This window comes from Larus michahellis, chromosome 2 (genome assembly GCF_964199755.1).
Source record: "Larus michahellis chromosome 2, bLarMic1.1, whole genome shotgun sequence".
NCBI classification, from domain to species: Eukaryota; Metazoa; Chordata; class Aves; order Charadriiformes; family Laridae; genus Larus; species Larus michahellis.
In genome coordinates this window covers 126,421,700-126,448,158 of record NC_133897.1, presented here as the reverse complement: position 1 = coordinate 126,448,158, position 26,459 = coordinate 126,421,700, and the positions used below count along the sequence as shown (strand labels likewise).

Here is a 26,459-nt window from a genome sequence, read left to right as displayed (position 1 = left end):
CAACCCACACCAGCTTAGGTAGAACTTCATGTTGATGAATTTACGTCTTCATTCTGCAAAAAGTGATTGTATTACCTTTCAAACACGTGCCTTTTGAAATAGATCATTAGTAGTTATCCATATGAGTTTCACCTCAGTTTCACACAGCTGTATATTAGCTTCTGTTTCACTAGATCATCACTAATCTTGAATTGTTTTACCATTTTAAAAGGTTTGGGATTAATTTAGTTACATCATTAGTGTAGATTTTCATTAATGTCATTGACATTATATGTTTTGTGGCAGAAGACACATGTTCTTAAGTACAGTTTAGAGCAAACTTGTTTAAAAATTACTTCACATTGTGATAGTCTTTCTCATCGTTTTATCTTTTTCAGATATCCTTTGCAATCAGAAAGCGCATAAGTACCTGATGATTTTGTGATAAATTTTAATCTGTCTTTATATAGTAGAGCCCTTCAGGATATATATGGGGGTTTTTTCTTTGTTTGTATTGTGCTAATGACTTTGGAATTTAAAGGTCATTGTAAAGCACGATATGCTGGCTGAAGGAGCCCATGCAATTTTAATACTGCTTAGCGGGCTGGTGAAAAGAGCATCCTTAACAGTATGCACGTTCTGTGGGAGCTACTGGTTTGTGAAGTGCAGAGACTGAAGAAAGAATACCAGTGGACTGGAAAGCTGTTAGAGCTTAATGATATCCTGCGGTTAGATAAATGCCAAGACAAACCAACCATGCTTACTTTCAAGCTAGGATAAATTGATTTTGTGATAATTTCTTACTTGATGAATTATAAATAATATTTTGTGTCAATACGATTATTTTTCTCCTGCTATTCATGTGACGGCTTGTGTAGAGTAACTTTTCAGTGCAACTCACTTTTGCTCTGAGAAAAGTTTGCGCATAACGAGCAAGTATATAGTAATGAAATGTAGTTAAAAACCTGTCTTCTGTGCAGGTGGGGTTTTGTTTTCCTCTTTTCTTTTTTTTTTTTTCCTTTTTTCCTCTCCCCTTCAATCAAATCCAGCATTAAACAACCTCAAAATAACAAGATATTTAGGGGAGTGGGTTGGTTTTTTGGACTTTTTTAAGAGGTACTCTCAGGCTATCTAAGGAGCAGCATTCTGCCATTGGTGTTGGGTGTAAATTTAAACACAGCATTAAAACTTGTTAAGATTTTTCAGGAAAGGTGCACATTGCAAATGTCAGCTTATTGTAATGCAGAAGTAAAATGAAAATTGCCTAGAGAATTTTAATTGCTTCAAAGTTGTGGCACATGGAAAATAAGCTTAGAAAGTATTATTTTCTTCTTTTAATATTCTGATGTTAAACACCGAACTGCCCGAACTAATATGGTTTTCTCTTCCCTCTAATTTCATTGGATTTTTTTCTCTCCTTTTCTTGCAGAATAATAGAATATATTGTTTGTTATAAAGCACAAATGTTTGGTCTGTCTTCCAGTTCTTAATGAGGTATCTTTGCAGGGAAAAGAGATCATTTAAAAGAAATTAAACCCTCCATTTCATGAAATGACACACTTTGAACTTTTTTTGATGTGTGTCTGATCTTTCCAGCAAGCTGAATTTGACCTAGTTAAACTTAGTCAACTTTGAGTTTTAGAGCACTCTTCCCCACCCTGATTAAAACAAGCACAGCATCCTAAGTGTGACTGCAAGCTCCCCATGAATGCTGCCTTACCGATATATCTAGTTTGTTTGGTTGAAGTTATTACCTATCACGTAATACTTAATGTAAACTGAAATGGTATTGATAGTGCTTTGGGTATGTTTACTACAAACTCAGCTGAGATAACCAGCGTTGATATGTTAAGCAGTGGCAACGGCTAACTGCACCGTGTCTTAAGTAGTGGTACATAAAAGGGCTTCCTCTTAACTTAGTCATCCAGTGTTGTGTTATAGAGGGCAAAACCACTTTGACTTGCTGCCTCTTCTAAGGTTTCTGGTTTACTTTTTTGTGCTGACATGTTGAATAGTGCTTTGTTTTTGGAAGGAGGTGATGGAAACTGGTCCATAGCTATTGTTAACTTACTGCGTATCGGGTCTTCTCCTGTGGTGCTGTGTTATGACAGATCTCATAATTTTTTGTTTAATAATGGGAATGGAGTAAGGGGAGAATACGTCTCTTGCCGGATGCATTGAGGAAACAATTAAATTGATCTCCTAAATTCAGCCTTGTTATTCCCGTTTCCTTTTTCAGAGAAAGTCCCCATTTTGTGTTTTTCGTAGTGCTGGAACTAGGCAAAGAGTAGGTTTTAGAAAGGCTACAGTAAATGTCACTGAACCATGCCTGTCTGGTTCTTCCCTTCTAGGGATATCTTTTTTTTTTTCCTGTTCCCCATCTGTCCTGTTCCTACCTATATGTGCCATTTGGTTCATTTAAATAAATGTGTAGGGAAAAAATACAATTTAATGGAGGTCCATTATAAACTCCAAAGTTTAATATAGTGGAATTGTAGTGAATTTTGCAATTTAAAATAAAGAAGCTGTTAGAATAACAGATCCACAAGTAGATTACACGGATTCAATTTACTTTCTTCCTAGTGCTTCCTGTGATTACTGATTTTGATATATGATCAGAAATCAAATGTAACGTTTTGGGGATACTGTAAGTGAACGTTGATGATTAGCAGATGGAGCTGTTGCTTTTTGGACAGTCTGAAATAGTGCTATATCAGAACAGAATAGTTCCAGCTTCCTCCTTTTGTTAGTTAAATGTATGAATGTCTGTAATAGAAACCTTACAAGAGGTAACAGGAGAATTTAATATGTACAAACCCAAGATGGTTGATACTGCCATCCTCTCAGGAGCAAATATTGAAATGTTTTTTACATCTACCTACCGAGGGAAGAGAAGAACATGTGAGAATTCTTGTGCTTTATTTCAGAATTTAAATGCCCAGACTCTTCTTCCTCTTAAGTAAATAATTTAACTTTATAAACATCAACAATATGAACTTAAAAATGCTTTCAGCAGACTCTAGTAGTAAAATAACAATTCTTCAGCAAAAGATTTTTATAGGCAGCATTATTTCAACCATTAGCTTTCATAAACTTGATTGCCATACTGATTTCCATTAGCGTACTGTATTATATCCATTAAATATACCAAGACAAGTGGTATGCCTGTGCCAGGTACAATTCGTACAATATGTGAAACTTTGTCTAGTGTAACTCCAGATACTGACAGTACTGGTTTTGCTTTGGTCACAGTGTGGATGGGACAACTGGTTTGGTTTTCAAGAAAATTCTAACACTCCACTTTAAAATGTAGTTTTCGTGCTCAGTTGGCGTTTGTACCTCGGCCATAGGTTGTAACAGGTTTGCATCTGAGTTGCGTGCTGCATTTGAAAAAATACTGCTTTTTTTTGAACGACAACATTTTCATTCTCTTTTGCAAAGTAACACTGAATTTAATCAGAAACTGTAGTTGGCTGATTGTGTCAGAGCCTTGTGTGGGTTTAAATCATTCAGTCTGTAGTAGAACTTGCCTGAGTTATTATCAGGTAAATATCTGATTAATTCTAAGTTCCCTGTGGATTGGTGTAGCCCAGAGTTCCTTTTGCTTCAAAATAAATACATTTAAGAAAAAATTCTATGCTTCTATGGATTTTTCAGACAAGGACCGAAGCAAGTCCTTATAAATAGCAGAGTTCATAAACCGTGGGTAGGAGTCTCTGTGCATTAAGGTATAAATTTGAAGCTGTGCGTCATCGAAGGTGTGTTGTGAGGGTTCCAGCATATTTCGGTTAATAACTTCTCTTACTCTGGAGTCCAGACTGACCTGCGTATTAAAACAGAAAGTCACGTAAATAATAGTGGTGAATAGTACGTGTGGGGTTTTAGGTTTGTTTTATTGGTTGAAAAAGCAGTCTTTTTTAACAGTTTCAACTGGTGTCCTTCAAGAGCGTGAAAAAACTGCTAAATATACGTACGTAAAAAAAATTACTGTGTTGAAATTTGGAAGACGTAATCTCTTGAGTACGGACGGGGAAATTTTCTCACTGAGGTGACCTTACTTTGAACAAGGCGGCCTGCAATCTTGTTATGACTGAAACCTGAGAGACTGGCGGATTATCTCCAGACCAACTTCCTCCTCTGTAGTAGAGAGGACTTTTAATTTTTTGTGACGGTTCATTTCCTTGGGAGTTAGTGCTGTTGGAAAGGGACTGAATTTGGAGTAAGCAATATGATGCAGACGGAAACTGTAACCTGGGAAGCTCTGGCTTAATCAAATTCCTGTTAAAAAGCAGGCTGAATTGATGCGAACCACAGGTACGGCTATATAATGGTTCCATACAGCATATAATTAATGTTTTCATTGTTTTCTGCAAGGCTGTAGTGTCTGTAGAAGGATGTCAGTATTACTGGAATAGACTGATTAGATTTAAACAGCATTTTAAAAGTACGTAAGTACAGCCTGCACTAGAAACAACTAAGTTTGCGTTTTGCAAGGACATTGGAAGGTTTAAAATTTCATCCTACTTGGTAGGATTATGTTCAAACTGAACTGAGGTGTCTTCAAAACTCGACATATTTGTTAACAGTGAAGTAACAAGTAGTTTTGAAAATTTCCAGGAAGTCGGTGTGTTTGTTCTATGCGGTGTTTTGGCAGCTGCTCTTTGAGCAATTTGTGCTTTGCAAATAACGCTTTATTTGTGGTTACTGTGCTTTGGGAGAGACGCGCACACCCCCTTGCCCAGTGCAAAGAAAAAAGAAACTGATTTGTCCAGGAAATAAAATATAAGTTTAGCGAGGATGAAGTGATCATCTGGGTATTTGTGCCTCAAACTAAAGACTTCACATCAGCATGCCAGGGTAGCACAGGGTAGCACTGGCTCTTACAGCCAGTGAAAGTAGTTTTGACTATCTCACCTCAGTGATGGGTCTGCCTTTTTCCCCTAAATCTCTACTTGATGGCAGTGGAATGCTGGGGGGTGGGGGGGAGTTCTCCCTGAGTATTTTTGTAGCTTTAAACACATGTTAGAAATAACTGTGCAAAGCAGCATCAAAAAATGTAGTGGGGAAAGTAATATACCTCCTTTGGAGAAAGGATAGAAATATAATCTTCATAAATTAGTCTTGCTTTTTCTTCAATGACACTTTTGTTGGATTCTTGTTTTAGTTCCTCGCAGGCCATCCAGAAAAGCATGTTTTCCTCACTGAATTCTGTTCGTAGAAATTCACGAAAAGCATTTCTGCCAGCTGGAGTAAGCATCAACTTGTCAAATGATTGAGCCCAGGCATTTACTTCTTCAAGAGTAGGAGCAGGACTTGAGGAGGAAGGAGAGGACAAGAAGAGAGAAATGAATGATTGTTACTGAAGCCGTTTGCAGCTGGCAGGAGGCATCTGGCATCACGATGGAACAAAATCGCAAGGTTCATGGGGCTCTTAATTCCTCACCAGAACTACCCAAGTGCAAACTCTAGTAAACATATTTATGAGATGCTTTTTGAAAGTGTGCTTATCAAAATCTCAAATGCAGATTACTGCTTCCACTTTGATGCAGAAATTGCAGTTTAGTGCTCAGAGTAATTGCAACAAAGTCCCTTTGCAACAGCTAAGCATTTTTTTTCCTATACCCAATAGTCCTTGTTGAATCTTGTTAAAAATTGAATGAAAATATGTAGAAAGAAGCAATGATTCAAACCCCATAAAAGGCACCCTGCTGTCTGTTAGTGCTTTACAGGTGCTGCTGCCTGTTCGAGCAATTCTGAAGAGGAGCCTGACTCTTGGGAGGATCTGAGCTCCTCTTTATATTTACTATTTTTGTATGGCCGAGCACTGACAGTTAGCTTCATCACATAGGTGCTGGGTGGGAACAGGATGTATTTAAAAATTATTTCAGAAAAAAGGGAGACTGTGGTTACAATGCTGGTTTTGATCTGCTGTGTTATGGAAGTGGGGATGTGCTTACAGGGTGCATATAAATAATGTAAAAGATTATAGATCAGACCTTTGCTCCCTTAGGATGTAAGAGACAGGTGACTGCAAATTCAGCATAAATTACAAATAAATAATAATAGTTATTTGCATATTTCAGGTAATTCACTTTATTTAGTACGGTTTGCTGGGTTTGTTTCATTTTAGCTTGACAGAACACTTAATAAAGACTGTACCTTTCCTCGCAGTTTGGAATACCCTCTGTTTGGAGTTCGTGCGATGTTCTCCTTGCTCTCTCTTCGTCTTGATTTCTAACAGTAAGACTGCAAGGTAGCAAACAAAATTTTAGTCAACTTCATAAAGGAAAAGGCTGAACGTACACCAGATGCTTTTCCTCCGATATTTAAAAAAAGATCATCTAAAAGGACAGAAGCTAACAATAGCCACATTGCCCTTAGTGATACTCTGACGTGAATTTTACAGTTGTATAAACCTGGCAAACTTTAATGTAGCTCAGTGCCGTTCAATGTTGTATCACATAACCTTTCTATTCAGGGGTCAGAGATTTGTAGAAGATCTCAAGTTGGAAGGGACCCGTAAGCACCATCGAGTCCAATTGCCTGCATATATGGGAGTACCCTTTATCACATATGAAATCTGTTCTCCATTGAGGCTTATTATACTGTGTATGCTCAATGCAATGTTTTTACTTAAGTTAGACTTGATGCACTGGTTTTATGTGAGTTAGATTTCACGGTTGGTTGTTTTGGTGTTTGGTTTTGTTGTGTGGTTTGTGGTTTTTTGTTTGTTTTTTTTTTTTCTCCTTCGATACTTTTCATATCCATAGGGCCTGATGAGAGTCAAGACTCTGGTTTAGAATGGTGATACCATGTTACAAGAAAGCCAGAGTTCAGAAGCTGGAGCACGTTTTAAGCAAGCTAGACACGTCTCTATGTGATGTTGGAAGTGTAAGCATCTTTCAGAGTTCAGATGTAGATATAGCCAGATTGCGTGGTAAGTGATTGCAACTTCAAGAAAGTGATAGTATATGCTTCAAAACGTGAGGCCTGGAGCACAAAGAGCAGATATACCATGGCTGAATATCATTTTCAGTATGTCTGACTGAAAACAAGTATTAACTTGTTTGTAGAATTACAAAAAAAGATAAATGTTTGCTGCGATCGCTGAGAGAGAGTTTTTCACGTCCCATGGAAGGGTAGCTGTCGACTCTTGCTGCTTTCGTCAGATGTTAGTTTAAATAACTCTATTTTTAAAAAATTAATTTTGTAGTTGCAGATGATTCTTTTTCATTTGAGACTGGATTTGAGAATACACATATTTCTTTTTAGGGAATGGAGACTACGTTCCAGTTCACAGGCTATCATAGTTTAGTGAGAAACGCATGTGCGCACACACACATACGTTCATATCATCGGTAACGCTGCTTCAAATTTGTCAAGGAGAAAAGGTCCCATGAATTATAACCTGTAATTTGTATGAAATGGGTCCTCTAGCTGAAATAAAGCAATACAGTTATTTTTGTTAAAACTTCTAGGAAAATACCAAACATAATTTCTTCGTTTGTGTCTGACCTTTCTTTAATGCTAATGTTGTAACTGTTTTGTTGCCTTAATCTGTAAGACTCTCATTGATCCCTAGTGAGGCTTTTTGTTAAACCAGTTGATTTTTCTGTCCTTTCTGCCTTCTAAACTCATGGCTTTGGCTTATTTGCAGCCTCACTGTTTACTGGTTATCTCCTTCTTTTGCTTTCTCTACTGTTAGTCCGTAATCTGCAGAGACCTGCTTTTCCCTTTGCCAAGGCAGTCCATGCACTGAAGCAGTAGGGAAGCTTTCCTACTGTTAAGACGGAGAGCAGATATTGCAAACATATATAATTTTTTTTTTCTGCAATGTATGAACCATACATTCAAACAAATGAACTATTTCAATTCACCTTTTCCGAAAAAAAACCCACAAACCCAAAAAAGTAAGCAGTTAATGTTAGTTCTCTATTCTTTTGGGGTGTATAGGTCTCAATCTTTTACTACCCTTTTTACCAGTGATTCTGGCCTTTTTTTTAATATGAAAAGTGATACGTTATGTACTCCTCTCACACAGACAAGAAGTGATACGGCTGTCAGAGTTATTACTGGATTGAGGGGAACCAACAGATCCAACAGAAAGGATTACATCTTCAGAGGATAGTGCACTAAAAGGGAGAAAGACAAAAGAAATAACAAAAGCTTCCTTAAGAGAACATGACGTGCCTCAAAAATGACTCGTGGGAAAGCTCTTTCCCTGGAAATGTACAGGTAAATGAAGAGACTAGTGCAACACTGCATCTTCTCAGGATCTGGAGGAGTAACAGGCTGGAGCCTTGAGTTCTGGCTGTAGGAATGAACACAGGCCCTGAGCATCCAGCTGAGAGACTCATTTCACTGTTTCTTCATTCTAAATCTACTATTAAGAGCATGCTGAATATTGGATGTTCAGCAGCTCAGCTGCATGACTCATGTAGACTGTTATTTTTATTCCTATTCATAATTTTTCTGTTCAAAGTACTCGAGCTATTTTGAGGAAAGGCTCTGTGAATAGGGAATATAAATAGCTTAATTGTGGTTTGTTTTGCATTTCTTGCTACTAGAAAACAATTGCTCTCAAAAAAATCAGAAATTATTTTAAAGCTAAAATAAGCTGCTCTGTTTTGGAGCCTGTACTGGTTTTCCCAGATGATTCTGAAATGCAAATAGGAATTTTAAGCACCATGAAATTTGGCTACTTTCACACACCTTATTGAGTAAATTGCTTTCTTGGAACTGTTGGAGTAGTGAGGTGCACAGAAAATGAGCATCCTGGAAAACATCAGGTAAAACGGTAAAAAGAAAAAGCACTTTATCAACAATTTAAAAGATAATGCAAATTTTATGTACTCTGACTTAGTAGGTGAATGTGCCTTATTTTTTCCTTTTATGGAAAGGCACGTCTGTGCAATGCAGCTCTGGACTGAGCCGTTTGCAATTGCACTGGACAACTGTTCAGGTGACGCTGGTATTTGTATGGGATGCTTTAACATAGATGCCATTCTGCAAGGGAGCAAACTCTGATCCTGTGCAGGCAGAGTACTTACTGTCTCTTTAAACTCTACCTTAGATTACCTCTGAGCACCTGCTGAAAAGCTTGGTAGGATCAGAGCCAGAGTACTTGGCATCTTGCAAAAAAAAAAAAAAAAAAAAAAAATTCCAAGTAGCCTCTTGTCCTTGCAAAATACTATTTGCATCAGAGAGGGCAGAATTGGGTATCTCAGCTTCTGATGAGCTGAGTACCAACAGCAGAGGAACCATCGGCCTGCTCTTCCCTTGCCTTCTAAAGGTGTTCTCCAACGGGTTTGCTACCAGCTGCTGTTGGAAAAAAATAATGGTGGAATAGATTCCTAGACTCCGCTACATGTCAGGTTATTCACAACTTCTTCCCTTCACCTCAGCGAAGGGTTTGCTTGCTCTGAAGTGTTTATGTGGTGGATAGTGCTATAATAAGCACTCAACTTTCTGTCAGTGTTTTGGTTGAACTCCTATGCCCGTTTAAGACTTTATTTCAGTGCAAGTTCTGGTCTTGCCCATTAATTAACACTTGGCCCCAAACAGATACAGGTCTTTTGAGTGTGGGAAGCTTTACTTCAATTTTGAATGAAATCACTTGGATCTGGAGGAGCTGGTAAGAGAAAGAAGGTGAACACATCATTAATTTAAGGAATCAAGTGATTCCTTTTCCTCTTTTGCTTTGCTTCCCTGATAAATTTTCCTCCTTAACACCTTGTAATGGGAGTTCTTCTGAATTATGTTCTGCTTAACTCCTCATCTTCAGCAGATACCAACGTTTAAAGTCTCTGATCCCAAGGATTAACTTCATATGAATTGCAGGTGCCATGAGTTGCCAACACTAATTAACGGTGACAGATCCAGTTGCCTTTGAAACAAAAGAACAGTGCTGGGCACCTGGTTATTCATTTTCTGACCTACACATTTTTTTGCCTTCTCCTAATTCCATTTAACACAGCCTATGCTCCTTCTTAATACCCAGTCCTAAATCTAAAGCTGTTACATATTCTGGTATCGCTTTCAGTTTTTAGTGGAAGCTCTGGTGAAGCTCAAGGCTGAGGAGAACCAGTCCTGCACGAAACAGACCTTCCATTACACAGTACTGACAACAAAAATACAACAGAGATACTGTACAGATTATTTCTTTTTTAAATCTGTTATTTCAATGGCAGGGAAAAGAAAAAAAAGAGTGAAGTGGAGTAGAAGGTTATGTCTAGTAGTAGAGCACAGTCATCTCTCTTAGTCCCAGACTCTCATAACTACTCAACTGGTTTGTTTGGTTTATGTTGTCCTATGCACTGGCTGTCACCCCTTTCCCCTCTCCCTCCCCAATATTCTGTTCCCCAGAGGCTTGAAGGAGCGGGGTTACCATGAGCAGCTGCAGCAACAGCACCAACAAAAGCAGCAGGCGTTGGACCCGCGATTTCCTGTGCTGTGCTGAGCCTGTGCAGCGCCTGGGGTCTCCTGGGTCGTAGACATCTGCCGCTTGCGCATCTCCATCCGCTCTGATCCCATGGGCTGCAAGACAGCAAGAGAAGGGGGAAGTAAGAAACATTTCTCTTCTTTATTTTTTTTTTCTTTTCCTTTTATTTCCTTTAAAAAGTCTTACCAAGAACTGCCGAAGGCCACAGCTCCAAAGAAACTGAAAAGCTAAATGTTTGTTTTTCCCCCACAAAAGCTCTTATGTGTTGAATCCTTTGGAAAATTCACTCATTTTATTGAAGTGCTGTGATGGAAGGCAAGTGGCTAATGAATTCTGCACATGGGTGGGAATACAAAGAGAGTGGTGATGGTGAGAGCAAAAGGTGGAAGTGAGGGGTCTCAGAGAGCTGCAGCTCTTAGGACAGTGGTATATAAACCTCGGAGTTGAAAAGGGTTTCCTGAGGTATTGACTTCAAGGTCGGTCCTAAAGAAAATGTTACAGAATTGAGGTAGTTGGAGCCTCTTTTTTTTTTTTTTTTTTTTTTTTTTTACTTTCTTTCTGTTGATTAGCCAGTGCAAAGGCTTAGTGATGCCTGAGTGAGACACTTGAGCTATCTTAAAAATCTGTTCTTTGGTGACTGTTGAGGATGTCTCAAATCTGCTGGTTGCCCTGTAGCAAAGAGGAAAGGCCAACGCTTATCTGTCCACTATAGTCTAATTGCCACAGTTTTTAAAAATGTTTTTCTCCCAAGAAGGAATCAAGTGCTGCTTTGAAGATGAAGAATTACTTGTGGAGAAAACACATGACAGTACAGCATTAAGATTTAACATGCAGGTTTTGGTTGCCCTCCCCCAGCTGAAAATGGCATGAAACAATTTTTGGTGGAAGCACTGGTTGTGGTTTTTGCACTGGTCTAGGAAACCTTTTGAGAGCCTGAATTCTGCAGATTGTTCAAAGAAGTGGTGTCAATGAAAGGACAAGTCCCCTTGAAGTCCCTGTCCTTTTCTGACCTATCTTTCTGTGAGCTTCAAACTTGCTCTACAGCACTTGGTAACGCTCTCCCTCTTGTGCTGAGGGTAATGCCATACCTAAGTGACAGATGTCTTCTACAGATGAAATGCCAGCTTGTACAAAGATAAGTATGTCTTTCTTCATTTTGATTGTATCTGATTTTTGGATACATAACTAGTCCTCCTCCTGTGTCACGAGATCCCTTTGTGTGTAGGTTTTTCCATGTTGCTAAACCTTCTTTTGAGGCCATGACGATTGCAGGGGAACTAAAATTAGCTGCCACAGATTTTGAGTTCTTTGTTTCAAGTCTGGTATTAAATAATCAATAAAAAAGATCTGATGAGCTGAATACTGGAGGGTTAAAAGTTGCCTTCCTTTCTACAACGTTTAGCCAGGTTTAGGAAATACTATTGTTGTAACTTGGGGGAGAATGCACGTTGTCACAGACTTGACAGAAGTGTCAGGAGAAGAAAGGAGATTATTTTAGCAGAGTGCAGCATTAAATTGTGCTGGATTTTTTTTTCTGCTGGATTTTTTCCTCTCCTATAGAGCTTAATAGTTTTTGTTTTTGTGAGAACCACCCACTCTCCCAAGAGAAGAATGCATGACATGCTGAGCAGAAGATGCACCTGTTTTCCAGGAGGAATAAAATATAAGAACAACAGGACAGATAGAAACGATAACCCATTTTGTAACACTGCAGACCTAATCTGACAAGTAATACCGAAGTGCCCAGAAAAAGAACATAGCTTCCAAAACCCCACAACCTTTCTCGTTTCAAAATGTGGAAGAACAAATGTGAAATGTAGAGCACATTTGCAGATTCAGGTTTCTTTCCTTCAGGGTTTCAAATTCATAGGAATAGAACAAACCCCTCAGTATTAATTTCCTTTCAGATACCTATACTTATTAAAATAAAGCATCTTCTTATGTTGGTTAGAAAGTGATAGCAAGTAAAGCGTTATTGGAAGGGTAATATATCTAACAACATTTCAGGCTTCTTTGGACAGTAAACAATTATTATTGATCAAAAAAGTGTAACTTGGATTCAGATACGTCCAGTTTATAGAGCCTAATCCATCCAGTCTTACTTTTGAGATGCTTTATGTGGCTAGTTCACATGGTCCTACCTCTAATCCGTATTACAACTGAACTGATGGTGGTCTGAGTGGAAAAGCTGGTTCCTGTTTGTTGTTTTTCCAAGAAGAAAGGTAAAGGACGGTGGAAATAGAAAGAATACATACTTCCTCCCCATCTCATCCCACTTAATGAAAAAAAAAACAAACCTTTCTGGATCCACTGTTATACCATTTCAGGTTCTTCTTCAGAATGGTTCTTTGACATCTTAAATGCAAGGGAAGAGTACGTAAGTAGCTGTATGGCAAAAACTGCCCAGCAGCATTATGTTCTGTGTTTCATTGGTGAATCGTATGCCTTAGAAGTTTTCTGGCACTACAGTTTTTTTTGAATGTTCATCATTGCATGATTTCTCACAGAGTTTATGGAAAATGAAGGATTGCGCAACACAAAAATTTGAGATGCGTTTTTTCAGAGCATGTTCATTCCTGTTCGGCAGATGTATACAAACTTTCTCATTGAATAAGCAAGTAGTTTTTGGTCATTTACGTGATGAAGATTTGCTTTGAAAGATATTTTTAGCAGATAAAGCATGCTTTCATGATAGCAGAGCTGTATTAGAGTAATGGGAAATAAGAGAAAGAGGACTGGAATATATCTGTTGGCTTAAAGACGGCTCAAGCTTTTTGAATTACAGAGCTCTCTAGTGATTATCGTGCATGTATTTCCTGTGGCCCTTGACAGTCACATTGTACATTCAAATAGAGGTCTGGAGTGGATCGCAAACTAACCAGGATGGGACTTTCAGCAGTGTATTAGCAGGAATACTGTGGCAAGATAGAGGAAGTAACGTCCTCCTCTGCGCAAGTACTATGGGTATCATGTTCCAAAAAAGATAGAACACCTGTCTCATCACCTAACAAGACGTTTATGCAGAAAGACTGTAGGAGTTTGGGTTGTTAATCTAGGAAGGGGAACTGAGAAGCATGTTGATCTTCTGGTCAGTAAAAGGTTGTGATGTTCTACTGTTCTCTGTTTCTTTCAGAGATAAATAATGAGTTAGCTTAGGCTAAATAAAATCTAGGCTCGATTTTATGAGATAGCAAGATGGAGAGCCGGGCAGCGATGCAGGTTATTACAAAGTTGTATAAACTCCTTTGGCACAGATATTATTAAGACCCAAAAGACAAAAACGTATCCGGCTGGTGCAGGTTCAGAGAACAAGCAATGAGTAAGTGATCCATCCCAACATGGTTTTTCTAACTTCATTCTTCCCGGTTTTGGTTGGGGTTTTTTTGTTTGTTTGTTTGTTTTTAATGCAGCTCTGGCTCTAAACCAAACTGTCGTCAAGCACATCGTTCTATACACCCTTCTACCTGGACAAACTCCCCACGGCTACATAAGAATGATTAATCTGCAGGAGAAGTTGGTATCTTACATATTAAAAGTCCAGATTTTTGTGGTTCATCCTCTAACCAGAACTGCAAAACAAATTAAAAATGTTCATGTTTGCGGAACAATTTGTTGCAAAGCTATATCCCAGTTGTGACCGTGCTGAGACCGTGTAATGCCAGACGTGGGGCCTGAACACACATAGGTTGCCTAAAGGATGTGTCATAATTTCGTATGTATATTCATGGATAAACACTGGCTTTATAGATTTCTTTGCTTTGAAAAAAAAATGTAATTAAAAAAAAAAAAAGGTAAACCAGGGAAACACAAACCCTGTCTGTACATGGTGATGTAAGAAGTTCACCACAAGCTCCCCGTCTGATGTTTTTAACTCTCCCATAAACTCCTCCTTGGCTGGAATAGAGGCAAAGGCACAGACACTGAGTTTGTGCGAGTCAGCTAAGGATTCATTTTCAAAGAAAAGTACCTTGAAAAGCATCGAGACTATCCGAGTATGACTGTACCCAGGGAAGTATAACAATCTTGGAAGGTGTATGGGAAAAAAAGTCATAGAGGTGAAGCAAGTTGTCTGAGATCACGCAGTGAGCTAATAATGACAGAGCCACTAATGGGACGCAAACAGAAAAGCCTTATTTTATGTCCACAGTTGTTTTTTCTGCTACCTCTAGTATATCCAAAATTTCACAATGGGTCCTCAAAGTTCTCCATCACACTTTGCTGCTTCTTGCTGCAGCCACCACAGCTGTGTAATGCTCCAGTTACTGGTTTGAGTTGTGCTGTATTCAGGAATGGACAGTAAATTTATCAGCAACTCCAGTGAATATTATTTGTAGGAATTCATAAAATTCCTTGCTTCTTTACAGTACAACCCACATTAGCAACAACTTAAACAACTGCTTGACTGACTTGTGGATCTGTGGGGATGGAGGCTGCTATTTTTTTGCCTTCAGTAGACTTCAGGGCAAAAAGGAGAGGGGTTTTTTTTAGACATCCCAGTAAAAAGGTTTTCTGTTCATATAATGTTATTGTTGTTAATTTGGGATATCAGATGGTCTGAGTGGGTCATGCAGTAGGTGTAAAACCACTTTGAGAATCTAGTGCCTCTGTTCTTTGCATCAGTGACGAGACTAACAGTATGTATTAGTTGAAGGATTATTCACCTGTGGATCCTACGGCTATAGTACATGGTACCAGTGACTGGTGACCTCTTCAAGTTTATTATTCCACAGTATTAGGTCAAAGAGCCTCAAACAACTGTAATCAAAACCAGTGGACGTGTGACTGCTAATTTTGCAAGAGGGCTTTCGTTTTTTTTCCTAGACTGATGCTGTGGGTGATCAGTTTGTTTCAATAATGAAAAATCTCAATCAGCAACAGCATTTTTAACTAATAGCTTACCTTAAAGTTCTTAAAGGGAATGACACATGTTGGCAGCTAAATATTTTTCTTTCCCTGTCCTAGTTGAGAATACATTCGGCAGACCCACAGGTGGTGGAGTGGGGAAGCAGGGTGAGAGGCACGTGGGTATTGCTCCCCCGCCAGCTGATGCATTTCATAAATAGCGTAAGAGGTGGCCTAAACTTGTCCCCACAACCTGACACTGATGCTTAAATAACGATCTCTGTTTTCTTACACCAGTAGTATGATGTTGCAAGAGAAATGCATGTTCAGAGCTGGGCAGGGAAAGCATTAGTTGTAGCAGTAGCTGGAAGACTTTGGAGCTCGAGGAGCCCCGAGAGCTGAAGTTTGTATAAAAGTGCATTCAAGGGTGAGGGATAGTTCAGAGCTATTATTCGGCTGTAGAACAAAAGGGTGCATTCCTGAGGAAAACAAGGCGTACAGCCGTCCTCCTACCCCTGCTGCTGTCAGGCAGATCACTCAAATCTGACAGGAAGCATCGAAGTGGGAAAGAACCTGTGACTGAACTGGACAGATTTCTCCTCGTAAAGAAATTTTATACTGCAGTTAGAAAAAAATGAATAAATTAGGTGCATTTTCTATAAACATCAGTTCTTCCATCAGCCCAAAATATTCTGTTCCTTATTCCTAGATGTGCACTTAGAAAATGGCAATTGGTAAATAGAGCTTGTTGTCACACCAGCCTCCCAGCACAGTCGCTTATTTGGTCAGGTGACAATCTGAAATAAAAAAAAGATGGAGGTGTTCTTTCTATGGTTTTCAGTTCGCATGGCATGCAATTAGTATCTGGTTTTAAATGAATTTTGACACTGGCCAGTGTCAAGTATTTTCTGTTTTGTTTCCCTGGACAATCAAATATAAGTACATCAATCAACAAAGAGGGTATTTTCTTAGGAACATCAAGATCTCGTTGTGATGAGAGAAAATTCCATCCTAGTTTTTATACATTCAATTTTGAAGTATTAATGCTGATTACATGTAGCGTGTGTCAAATTTTCAGCTACTGAAAAGTTGGCCAGTGAAGAGAAAGGGATTTATGCCAGCTGAGGATCTGATCTGGCACTTGTATTTATGCTGCAGAGAAAAGTGACTTGATACCTCGGGTTGGACTTCATACCAGGCAGTGCTAAGCAGAGGTGTCAGGAATTGTCTGAAATGCCTTTCTTCAAAATTTGTATAAATGTTTTGTTTTAAAATCCTCCTTCTGCTTCCTGAGTGCATTTACACAGATGGTTACAAACAGTGAGAGTTTTATCGCTGAAAGTGGCTTTTTCCATCTCACTAAGAGAATGCAGAGGGTGAACGTGTGTCTGTGCACATAAACTGCTGTTCTCTATTTCTGTTCTGGATAGCTTTGTATTTATTCTTTGAGAGAACTCTTACTGTCTTGACTATAATGTAAATTTAGAGATGGACTTTTTTATTTTTTCCAAGGTAGTTTAAGTATGTTTTACATTTTTAGATACGTTTCTTTAACTAGTTAAAGATTCAGGCCTATGAGATGCAGTTCTCTTATTCTCATTGAGGTCCTCGCAAGTTCAGGAAGACCGACATCTCCCAGCTTCAAGCTCAAATTACTGCTCTGGTTTTGGTTGGGTTTTTTTTTGAGTCACTTTGGTAGTCACATTGAGCTCTAGTGCTTTCCCTGTTTAGTATTCAGGCAAGGTTATGCTGCTTCTTCAAGGTAAGAGAGGAAGGTCCAGGAGGAGACCTTACCTCTGAGCCCAAATGGAGGGATTCATCAGCCTAGTTTGTGACACGTTTATCCTCTAATACACCTGGATATCAAAAACCTTGGATGCTTCCTGGTCTCTCGTTCGTGTTTAATTCCCTAGCACCTTAAACTCCCTTACTAGGATGCTGTTCTACAAGAGATCCATACCCTAAAATTTGCCTTGCTGAGGAAGAATAAGCCAATCGAAAATTGCTTTTCTTTCTCTACGTTATCTCCCTCACACCAAAATGGAGATTTCACTGCTCTAAACTCCCTCTGCCTCGTTTATCTTCTCAGATTTCCAGACCTCTCAGAAGGTGCTATGAGAACGAACAAACTGTGCGAGAACCCTCTGTGCTGGATGCTCTCTGCGCTTTGAGAATTGGGGTCTGCCTTCTCTGTCTCCACCATCTGGAGCAGATACGTGCCTTCCTTGAAAATGGGTTTGAGAAGAAAACACAGGAGATTTAAAAACTGGAGATGGACCGCTATCTTGTACCTGTTTTCTAAGGAATCCAAATGTATTTTTAGACAAGTGATGGAATGAGGTGAGATACCTTTAACCAAAGGCTTTTAACCTCTACCATCTCCAGCATTGTTTAACCCCAGCCTGGGTACAGTTTTAGCCAGCTGCTGGATGTAAAATGAAATGTACCTCTGTCCGATTAGATCAGTTTGACTGCCCAAAGTAATGACAGCACTGCCAAAGACACCTACGTCTGCTTGGTGAGGGCTTGAGTAGCCATAATTTAATAGAAAAAATATGACTTTCTGGTTCATGTGGATAGGGAAGGACTAAAAGGTGCTATTCTGCCAGTTTCTGAGTAGTCAATTGGATCTGATTTTGCTACTATCAAGTCACTGTGGGGAATCAAATCCTTGAACAGGACAGTCAGTCAGTGTCCAGATGGTATTGAGAACTTACGTTGCAAAAGTCCTTGTAGTGGTGGTGTGTATGGACCAGATGACACTCTGAATTGTGCTTTGCTGTGCAGCTCTTACACCCAGCTGGCCCGTGCTCCTTGGGACCGCTCCAGCACAGGCATGATCCATCCCTAGTGATTATCTTGAGCTACATACAAAACATCTCCTAGCTACCTGAATTGTGTACAAAAGGCTGTCCTACGTGATCATTTCTGCATCCGCGGGAAGTTTCTTCTGGCTACTTACAAGTCTCCTCTGACTGCCTGCAATCTGTGTAGAGCTGCATCAACTCTGCAGCCTTGGTCTCTGGAAGAACCATATTCTCCACTCCAGATGTTAATCAGCACATTGAAACATAAAGAAACCTGTCTAGGCACAGCGGGTCCTGCCTGGAGGAATCCACAGAACTATCCAAATCCCGCATGGAGCGCAGTGATTAGTTAAAGACTTAATTGAGAAAGGGGAGTAGGACTTGATCAGCTTGTGTCTGGTTGGTTCACTGTTTCAAGCCAATCTAACGTAGCATCTATGCAGATGCCTAAGTGCAGAGTTTCTGGATCTCCCAGGGAGTTGGGGGCCTCCTCCATATAATGGTAACAACAAATTTAGTCCATTACAAAAATGTCCCTAAAAAGCAATGAACCAAAAATAGAGGAAAAATAATGGCATATACATGTTCTTGCTTCTTATCCAGCTAGACAGCATCTATGATTCATATAAAAAGTACATGCTCGTATTACTAAATAAATACTTAAAAAAAAAAAAAAAAAAAAAAGAAGAAGAAAAAAAAGTCCAGGGATTTAAGCCAGCATCTGAAAAGCTACTTTTGAAAATAGTGGAAAAACTACTGTATGCCTTAAGAGTAATGTTGAAGTACTGGAATAAGTACATCTGTCATACCTGTTCCACTCCAAGGCATGCCCGTCTGACATTCAGATTATGAGGCACTTCTCTGTGTAACCTTATGAACGCAAATGAGTGTGAAGGTCAGGAATGAAAATTATTTCCCCGGTTAAAAGCACCTCGGATCATATTTGGCTTAGTTGTAACATTTATAGTATTTGCTAATCTCTCAGTAGAAAGGTGGGCTACCAAGAAAATAGCCTTCCCAAAGGAGGAATATTTAAAATCTGAGCCACTAATGTCACATTTAAAAAACAAGACACGCACCAAATAAAAAAACAAAACAAAACCAAAATACGAGAATACATAGAGAAGAAGATTGTAGACTAAGCTTTTATACTTTTATCCTCATCTTATGCTAAAGCATAATGGCCATTTTTTCAGCTCAAAGTGCAAAGATACTATTACTTAAACGTGATGCGTGCTCCTCGTACACGTTACAGTTAGGCAAGTGTGCAAACCTGAACTCGTGCTGGGGTCCGATGTGCGTGGCCAGAGCATGGAGCTTTCCCAGTAACCATCCAATCGCCACGTGAAGCCCTGTGCTCTAATGCTAGCTGACAGCCAGCCGGAGCGAGTGCACGGATGTGGATCATCATAGTCTAGATATTTTTTGGTAAATGCTTTGGGCCTGATCCAAACGCCATTAAAACAATGGAAACCGCCTCTTGGTTTCAGCGGGCTTTAAGTGAGGTTACGTAAATCTCGCAATTGCTGCTCGGATCCCCCCAGTAATGGTCACCAGTGAGCTGGAAGAAAGAGATTCTGTCGTTGTCTACTAATGTCATAAGAGGCTTGCAACTGGGGTCAAGCTCCAAGTGAACCTCTGGACCTATATTTCATTAATTTAGAAATATTTGGAGCTGCAACATACTCCCACTGAAGCCTGTGGCAGCTTATTGTCAACTGAAATATGAACAGGAAGCTTGATGCTCGTGCTTCTCCCTCTTCATTGACAAATTTGACACGCAGGCTTTCTGCCATCAAGCAACGTACAATTTTGGAGAGCGAAGAATTAATATATGTTAATGAACTCACCCACACATCTGCACATGCTTTAGGCATAGTTATCGGATTGCCCACTTAGGGAGTGAAGAGCAAGAGCTCCTCGGAGTTTTTCTATTATTGGAGACCTGGCATCTTGCAGTGGGGATGACTGAAATGGTTGAGGATTTACAAATGCAAGACAGAGGCTGGCAGCCAGGAGACTGGCAGCCACGCAGAATAAAGCAGCTTCTTATGTCACTGCTGCGCCCGAGTCCATCAAAGGCTTAAGTGGATAAAATTGCAAGAGAAAGTAGTATCCTTCCACGAGTTCAAAATAACAACTCTGGGATGCTTTTGTGTAAAATGTCCAGAAATTGAGTGCCTTTACCTGTTTTATTTAATTTATTTTTCCAGAGGAGCAGCAGCTCAGAGGAGCTGGGTTCATCTATTCAGGTGAACGCGTTGCTTTACATTTCAAAGGCAAAGGCTGAAAAGGTATCACACCCCCAGAGTAACAGGTAATGGTGCCTTGATCATGTCACCTGTAACTGAGGTCCTTTTCTCCCAAGGGCTTAGATGTCTTCTGCTCCTTTTTCTTTGCTATTCAGTGCTGCACATTTGGCCGCCAGATCAGCCCGCTGTCTGCAAAAACACCTCCTGCACTGAAGTATTTTTCTTAGTAAAATCTGACTTTCCTGTTAAGAAACGTAGTTACTTGGGGTTTCAGTGGAATTTCTTTGTATTTTTTTTTTTTTTAGAGGGATGCCCTGTATCTCCTCTGGTAGTATTGTAAAGTATTTCTTTACTTTGGATTTTATCACAAGAGACCTCACCGAAAATGTTATTCTAACATGCAGTTAGCAGGGTCGCTCTCTGTCATTATTTCTCCTGCAATACGGGAAAGACACGAGAGAATTTTTTACCAGTTGCATAGAAAAAGCAACAAAAGCAACCTGCCGCTCAGGTCCAGCCATTTATGCGGGTGCTGTGACAGTGGAGCAGTAAAAATGCGAGTATGGATGTAACTTCATCCCATGCTGAGTCCCTTCACAAACTAGGTCACTGCAAACCGCAATTAAGTTAAATCAGCGTCAAGCCCTTCTCCTCTGCGCTGCACAGACTGGCGGCATCCCCTGCCTCGTCTTCCGTGGCAGCTGGAGTCAGCCTCAGCGGATGGATGTCAGTTCACACTGGCTGATCGGCTGTCTCAGAAGCAAAATTAAACAAAATAAACCCCAGGCTTCTCCAATCACGGGAGTTCTACCACTGATTCAGCCCTGCTCTGGCTGGTTTTACTGTCAGGGGAAGTATTTGCTTCTAGTTATTTTTACGCAGCTCGCTTTACCAAAAAAAAAAATAAAAATAATTCATTCAGCCTAATATTTTACACACCTCTTTACTATGCAAAGAGTGAAAGTGGTACACACAGCAGATTGCTCTGCTTACTCCCATCGTCTCCGACTGAGCGCTTGGTTGCATCGTGCTTAATTATGAATGGTCTCCAAAAAAGCCCATTTTACTGTACTATGAAGTGACTCATATCACACAGAGCTCTGACAACTCGCGCTGGGTATCGGAGTCACATGGCGCTGTATTAGGCGGTGACTCATTTCATATTGTACTCAGTGCCGAGATCTGACTCACATCGAACTGTGCGAGGAGCTGACTGACATTGTACTGGTCCGAAAGCTGGTTTGAATCGGGATGACTCACCCTGGAGTGCATTAAATAGTGATTCACGTACCGTTTCCTATTGATTCCGATTGTCGCGATTCACTTCACGTTGTACTACACCGGCACCAGGCTGCTCCGGCAGGGCCCGGGCTCTGGGGCAGCTGCCCTTTGTAGTGCCAAGCGGAGTACTACCAAAGTCGATTTAAAGCTGAAGTAAGGTCAGAATTCGACTTAGCGTGCTGTCATTTCGGTTGTGACGCTCCCTGGATGACTTTGCTCCACCTGGCTCTGACAAATTTTGAAACATGCCTATAGACAGAAAGTTAAGAGTAACAAGCCTCTAGCTAAGAATACCCTGTTGCTTCTGAATGCCAGGAGATCTCCGCAGTGTTTCCAAGACCCGCTGCCTCCTTGGGGTAACTTTTAGTGACGCAAAGAGAGAATGAATTTTTCGAAGAGACCGAGTACTGGTAGTTTCCCAGGCTTCAGGTTCATCAACTTGTGACCTGGGCTCCAAGAGACACACAAACCTTGAACTCTGACAACTCCTTCCTGGTACTTTAAGCTGAGCCCTTAAAAATCACTACTCACTCTGAAAAACGTGCACTGTCCTTTCCAAGGGATAAAGAGGTATGTAACAGCCAAGGGGATGCTTCCAGGATTATCTGGGACCCAGAGGAAAGATATCAAAATACATATCGATGGGTAGATAAGAAATTAAAGAGGAAATAAAGTAACCATTCTCTCATCTTAGGGCATTTTACAAAAGATAGCGCTAGCTTCATATTCGGTTGGCGTGAACATGCTCTTAGCTTAGAAAGACATTCCCAATTTTAACACTATGCTCCTAATTTTAACCTGATCACAACCAGGACTCTCCTAGCTGATAGCGATTGTGGTGCTTCGTTTAGCTGAGCTAGTGGTTACTGGTTTTTGGTCCTGTAGTACAGTGACAGCATAACTGGCACCACGGTACAACAGCTCTGCAGAGCGCTGGAGCTGACGCTGATGTTCTGACTGTGCAGCGAGCACTGAGGTACAAGGAGACTCCTTACCCCTTACATCACACCGGCGGCATGGTACGAAAAGTTTTGATCTTAAGTTTTTCAACAGCAAAAATGAAATAACGGAATGGTTGCACCAAGTCAATTACATCGGTATTAAATTACCGTAGCTCCTACTGGCATGTACAAGGATAATCTTATTTCAATTTCTGCAGTTGTGTCTGATTTGCATTACCTGCTTTTTCTTACCTACTGACATTAGCTAATGACAGAGCTCAGGGAGAGCTTTCCTCTCACCCAAGGAAGTCTGATACTGGGAGAGTGTACATGGAACAACTGGCTTGTTGCTACTCATCTCTCCAACTTCGCAGGGCAGCCGAGGGCCCGGGGGACTCCATTCACGAAGGGGCGGTGGGGTGATGGATGCTCCCTGATCTTCATCCCTACTCGTACAAAGAGGAGGAAGGGCCCCCGCGGGCGCGGCGGGAGCCGAGCCCAGGTGTTCCCCGCTCCGGGGCGAGGGAGGCGGCGCGGAGCGCGGAGCGATCCCGGCCGGCGGAGCGGCAGGGCCGAGCCCGCGGGGAAGAGTCGTGCCCCGGATCCCGGAGCCGGGGGTTATCCCGGTGCTACCCGTGCCCTGCGCTGCCGAGCCGGTGGGAGCGGCGGGAGCCCCCGGGGAGGGACGGGGCGCTGCGAGCTCCGGCGTGGGGCGCTCCCCGCCGGCGGCCACCGACCCTCCGGGGGACGCGGGAGGGAAGCGATTTTGCGCCGGGTCCCTCCGGTTCCTCCCGGGAAGGGCGGACGCCGCTCCTCGCCCACCCCGGCCGCGGGGCCGACGCCGGCAACGCCGCCCGTCCCGTCCCGCGGCACCCGGGGCGGCCCCGGCTGCGGGGCGGGGGTCACGGCTGCCCGGAGCGCGGGGCCGCGGTGGCCGGGCGGGACCGAGCGGTACTTACGGTGTCGGCGGCGGGGCCCCGCCGGGAGTCCTCGCCCGCTTCCCCTCCGGTGGCGGCGGGCTGGGCGCCCGGGGACGGCGGCTCGGCGGCCCCGCGCATGCGCCCGGCCCTCGCGGGCTCGTCTCACGGTGCCGGCCGCGGACGCGGGTGGGCTTCGCTCGCCGCGGCCGGAGCCGGGGGGAGCGAGGCCGGCAGCCAGCGCTCCTCGCCCCGGCCCCGGCACGACGGGGCGGGCTGCCGCCGGGGCCGCCCCCGGCCAGGCGAGAACAGCAGCGGGGGCCGCCGCGGCTCAGGGGCGGTTTGGAAGGGGAGCAGCCGCCGCAGCGCCCGCAGCGGGGCGGCGGGCTGGGGAGGGCGCGGGGGGAGCCATGGGGCCGGCGCCGGGGGGAGAAATGCCGGAGAAACCGGCGTGAGAGCGTGCGTGTGGAGTGAGCGGGTGTGGGTGCGTGCGCGCCCGGGGGAGGGGGTGGGAAGGGCTTGAAGAGGCGGCGATGCCCCCGCGGCGCTCGGTACTGCTGCTTTAATGTTCAAAGATGCCTTAAATGAGCGCCGTGCTTATAAACCCGGGACTGGAGCACGCTTGCATTTTAAGTAACTGCAGGGATGGATCTTCCCTCCCTCCCCCCCAGCCGCCTCCCGTCTTCCAGAGCCGCACAGCTCACCGCCGCCGGGCTCTCTGGTCTAGGTCTCCCGTTAAAGCGGAGCACGATGTTACGCGGCTGCGGCGGGCGGGCAGGAGCCGCCGGGCTCGGCCCTCACCCCGCTCCTCCGGTGCGACCCTCTCAGCAGCGCCCTTACCAACGCCGCCGCGTTTTGGGGACTACCTCACCCATAACGTCCCGCCACCGCGGCCCCCCGGGCAGTCCCAAACGCCGTCTGCCGGGAGGGTGCAGCGCCCGTTAACGGGACGGCTTCCGCTGCTTGTGTCACCGCCGTCCCCGGGCAGAGCGGCACGGTCTTCCCGCGAAACCGAGACTGAGCCGGTGCATGAACGCCCTGCGCGTTCCCGGTTCCCGGAGCTGGGCTCCCGGTTACCGGGTGACCTGGCGGGCAGCCCTGCCGTCGGGGCTGCTCCCTTCCCGCCTGCGCACCGGGTGCGGAGCACGGCGGCGGCAGGAGCCAGCGGACCCGGGGAGCGATGGGGATGGCAGCTGGGGAGCGGCGGGCTTTGCCTGTGGAGCCCGGGGCTCTCAGCCGGGGGAGCTCACCCAGCGCCCGCGACACTCCCACGCCGCTGCCGGCTTGGGGGGACGTGGGCGGACAGCGACTTCCCCGCTGCGGACGCGGCCCCACGAGCGGTACTCACAGCGCCGGGCGGCTCGGCTCCGTGGCACGCCGGGCATCTCCGGCGCTCCGGGGGGAGGCGGCTGGGCGGCGGCGGCGCCGGGGCCGGGCCGGGGGCCGGCGGCTGCTCAGCCCAGCGGCCCCGCAGCAGGGCGGCGAGCGGGCAGCGGGCGGCCGCCCCGCTCCCGGCCAGCAGTGCAGCCAAGCCCGCGGGGCCGAAGCGGGGCCCCGGGGCGTCTCGACGGGGCGCCGAGACGAAGCGCGGGCAGGGCCGGCGGGCGGGGAGCTGCGGCCGCAGGAAGGGGCTGGCGAGCAGAGCTGACAGCGGGGCGAGGGGCCCGGCAGGCCTCGGAGGCTGCGGCGTGCGGGGGAGGTGTGGGAGCGGGGGGACGGGGCGGGGAGAGAGAAAGAGAGAGAGAAAAACACAAAATAAGCATTACCGGAGGGGCAGGCGGGAGCCCTGCGCAGCCCAGCCCTGAGCGGAGCCCCTCCACCGCAGTGCTAATCCGGGGGGTGTCCGCCTTGGACCCCCACCGCTCGGTCCCTGGGTGCTCGGGGCTGCCCCCTCAGCACCCCCCCGCCCCCGCAGGCACGCTCTGGGTTTTCAACTTTTCTAAGCCGCCCCTTTTGGGTGCGGAGCGGAGGAGACTTCCCGTACCGAGCCAGCACCCCTTGGGGTTCAGGGCTGGCCATAGTGCCAGACGAGCACGGGGACGAGGCTGACCACTTACAAAACTACACACAAAGAGCAACCTCCCCCCGCCCCCAGAAAAACCCAAAACCCACCCAAAAAGACAACCATGGCCGGCGGGAGGAGCGGCGGCGGCGGGCGGGTCCCCGCGGAGCTGAGCGCAGCCCCCCGCCCGCGCCGCTGCCGGCGGCTCCTGTCCAGGGTTCTGAAACCGCTCCGCGGTTCGGTGTTGGCCGGGCGGCTCGGCGAGCCCGCTCCGGTCTGCAAGCGGCAGGGTATCATGGTCCTCCCCTTCTTTGCTGAGTCTCATGGTCCTGGAGAGGAATACACCCTACTGGAGTGTGAGCCCGGAATAGGAATAGACAGGAATCACTGCCATTCGGGCTCTGCCTCCCTTTTCTCTAGAGCTGATTTCTGCCTGTTCCTGTTCAGGGCTCCGTTTTTTCATGAGGCCCAGCCCTTCCCAAAACATCTTCCCCATTTCTGGCCTACAACCAATCTCTTGACATCAAAGAGACAGGAACGGAAGTCTGCACAGTGTGAAGAAGGCCTTTCCCACTGTGATGGTGCCACCCTTGAAGGCCAAAGCCACAGGGAAGAACAAGGGAGAGAACAAGGCTGTGATGCTGTTGGTGCCAGGGGAAGGTGCTCGTTAGAGCTGAGAGCTGCAGGGAAAGCTGCCATTCCTGCACATAGGAGAGCTTGCTGTTGCTTAGCAGCAGAGAGTTCTAGGTCTGTATGGAGAGTTGAACTAGGGTGGAAGCTGGTCAATGTTCCCAGGAGAGCAGAAAAAATAGAAAGGTTGGTTCCTCCTCCTCTACCTTAGTATTTCTCCTGGCCAGCGGCAAGGAGCCCTTCTGCAAATCTCTGCCCTTTTGGTCATGGCACAAAGCACGTGGCTGGGATGTTAAATACCCTTTTGTGCTGGATTACAATTGTCAAGTCCCAGATAGGACCCATGGAGATATTACAGGCTTGACAA

General features: G+C 44.1%; 1 protein-coding gene across 5 annotated transcripts; it reads right to left on the bottom strand.

The window, feature by feature from the left end:
- Window positions 1–2,432: 2,432 nt before the first annotated feature.
- Window positions 2,433–25,865, bottom strand: RGS20 (regulator of G protein signaling 20). 5 transcript variants are annotated; one of them, XM_074577040.1, is made up of 5 exons: window positions 25,573–25,865; window positions 10,367–10,515; window positions 6,139–6,225; window positions 5,057–5,291; window positions 2,433–3,802 (listed from the first exon to the last, which is right to left on the bottom strand). In XM_074577040.1, exons 2-5 carry the CDS (start codon window positions 10,510–10,512, stop codon window positions 3,614–3,616), a joined length of 657 nt encoding a protein of 218 aa, XP_074433141.1. In that variant the 5' UTR covers window positions 10,513–10,515; window positions 25,573–25,865; the 3' UTR covers window positions 2,433–3,613. The 5 variants fall into 5 exon arrangements, with proteins under 5 accessions (XP_074433141.1, XP_074433140.1, XP_074433143.1 ...); XM_074577039.1 differs by lacking the exon at window positions 25,573–25,865 and adding an exon at window positions 25,227–25,553; XM_074577042.1 differs by lacking the exon at window positions 25,573–25,865 and adding an exon at window positions 24,809–25,140.
- Between the last annotated feature and the right edge of the window lie 594 nt (window positions 25,866–26,459).

What these genes read in the sequence shown, in the direction of transcription:
- RGS20 (XM_074577038.1), bottom strand. Translation starts at nt 23,601, where the DNA reads ATGCGCGGGGCCGCCGAGCCGCCGTCCCCGGGCGCCCAGCCCGCCGCC. An exon ending in TGTTGCTGCAGCTGCTCATG is followed by an intron (nt 6,226 to 10,366) that starts GTAACCCCGCTC and finishes GCTACCTTGCAG; the next exon opens with TCTTACTGTTAGAAATCAAG. An exon ending in CTATCCTTTCTCCAAAGGAG is followed by an intron (nt 3,803 to 5,056) that starts GTATATTACTTT and finishes TTTAATACGCAG; the next exon opens with GTCAGTCTGGACTCCAGAGT.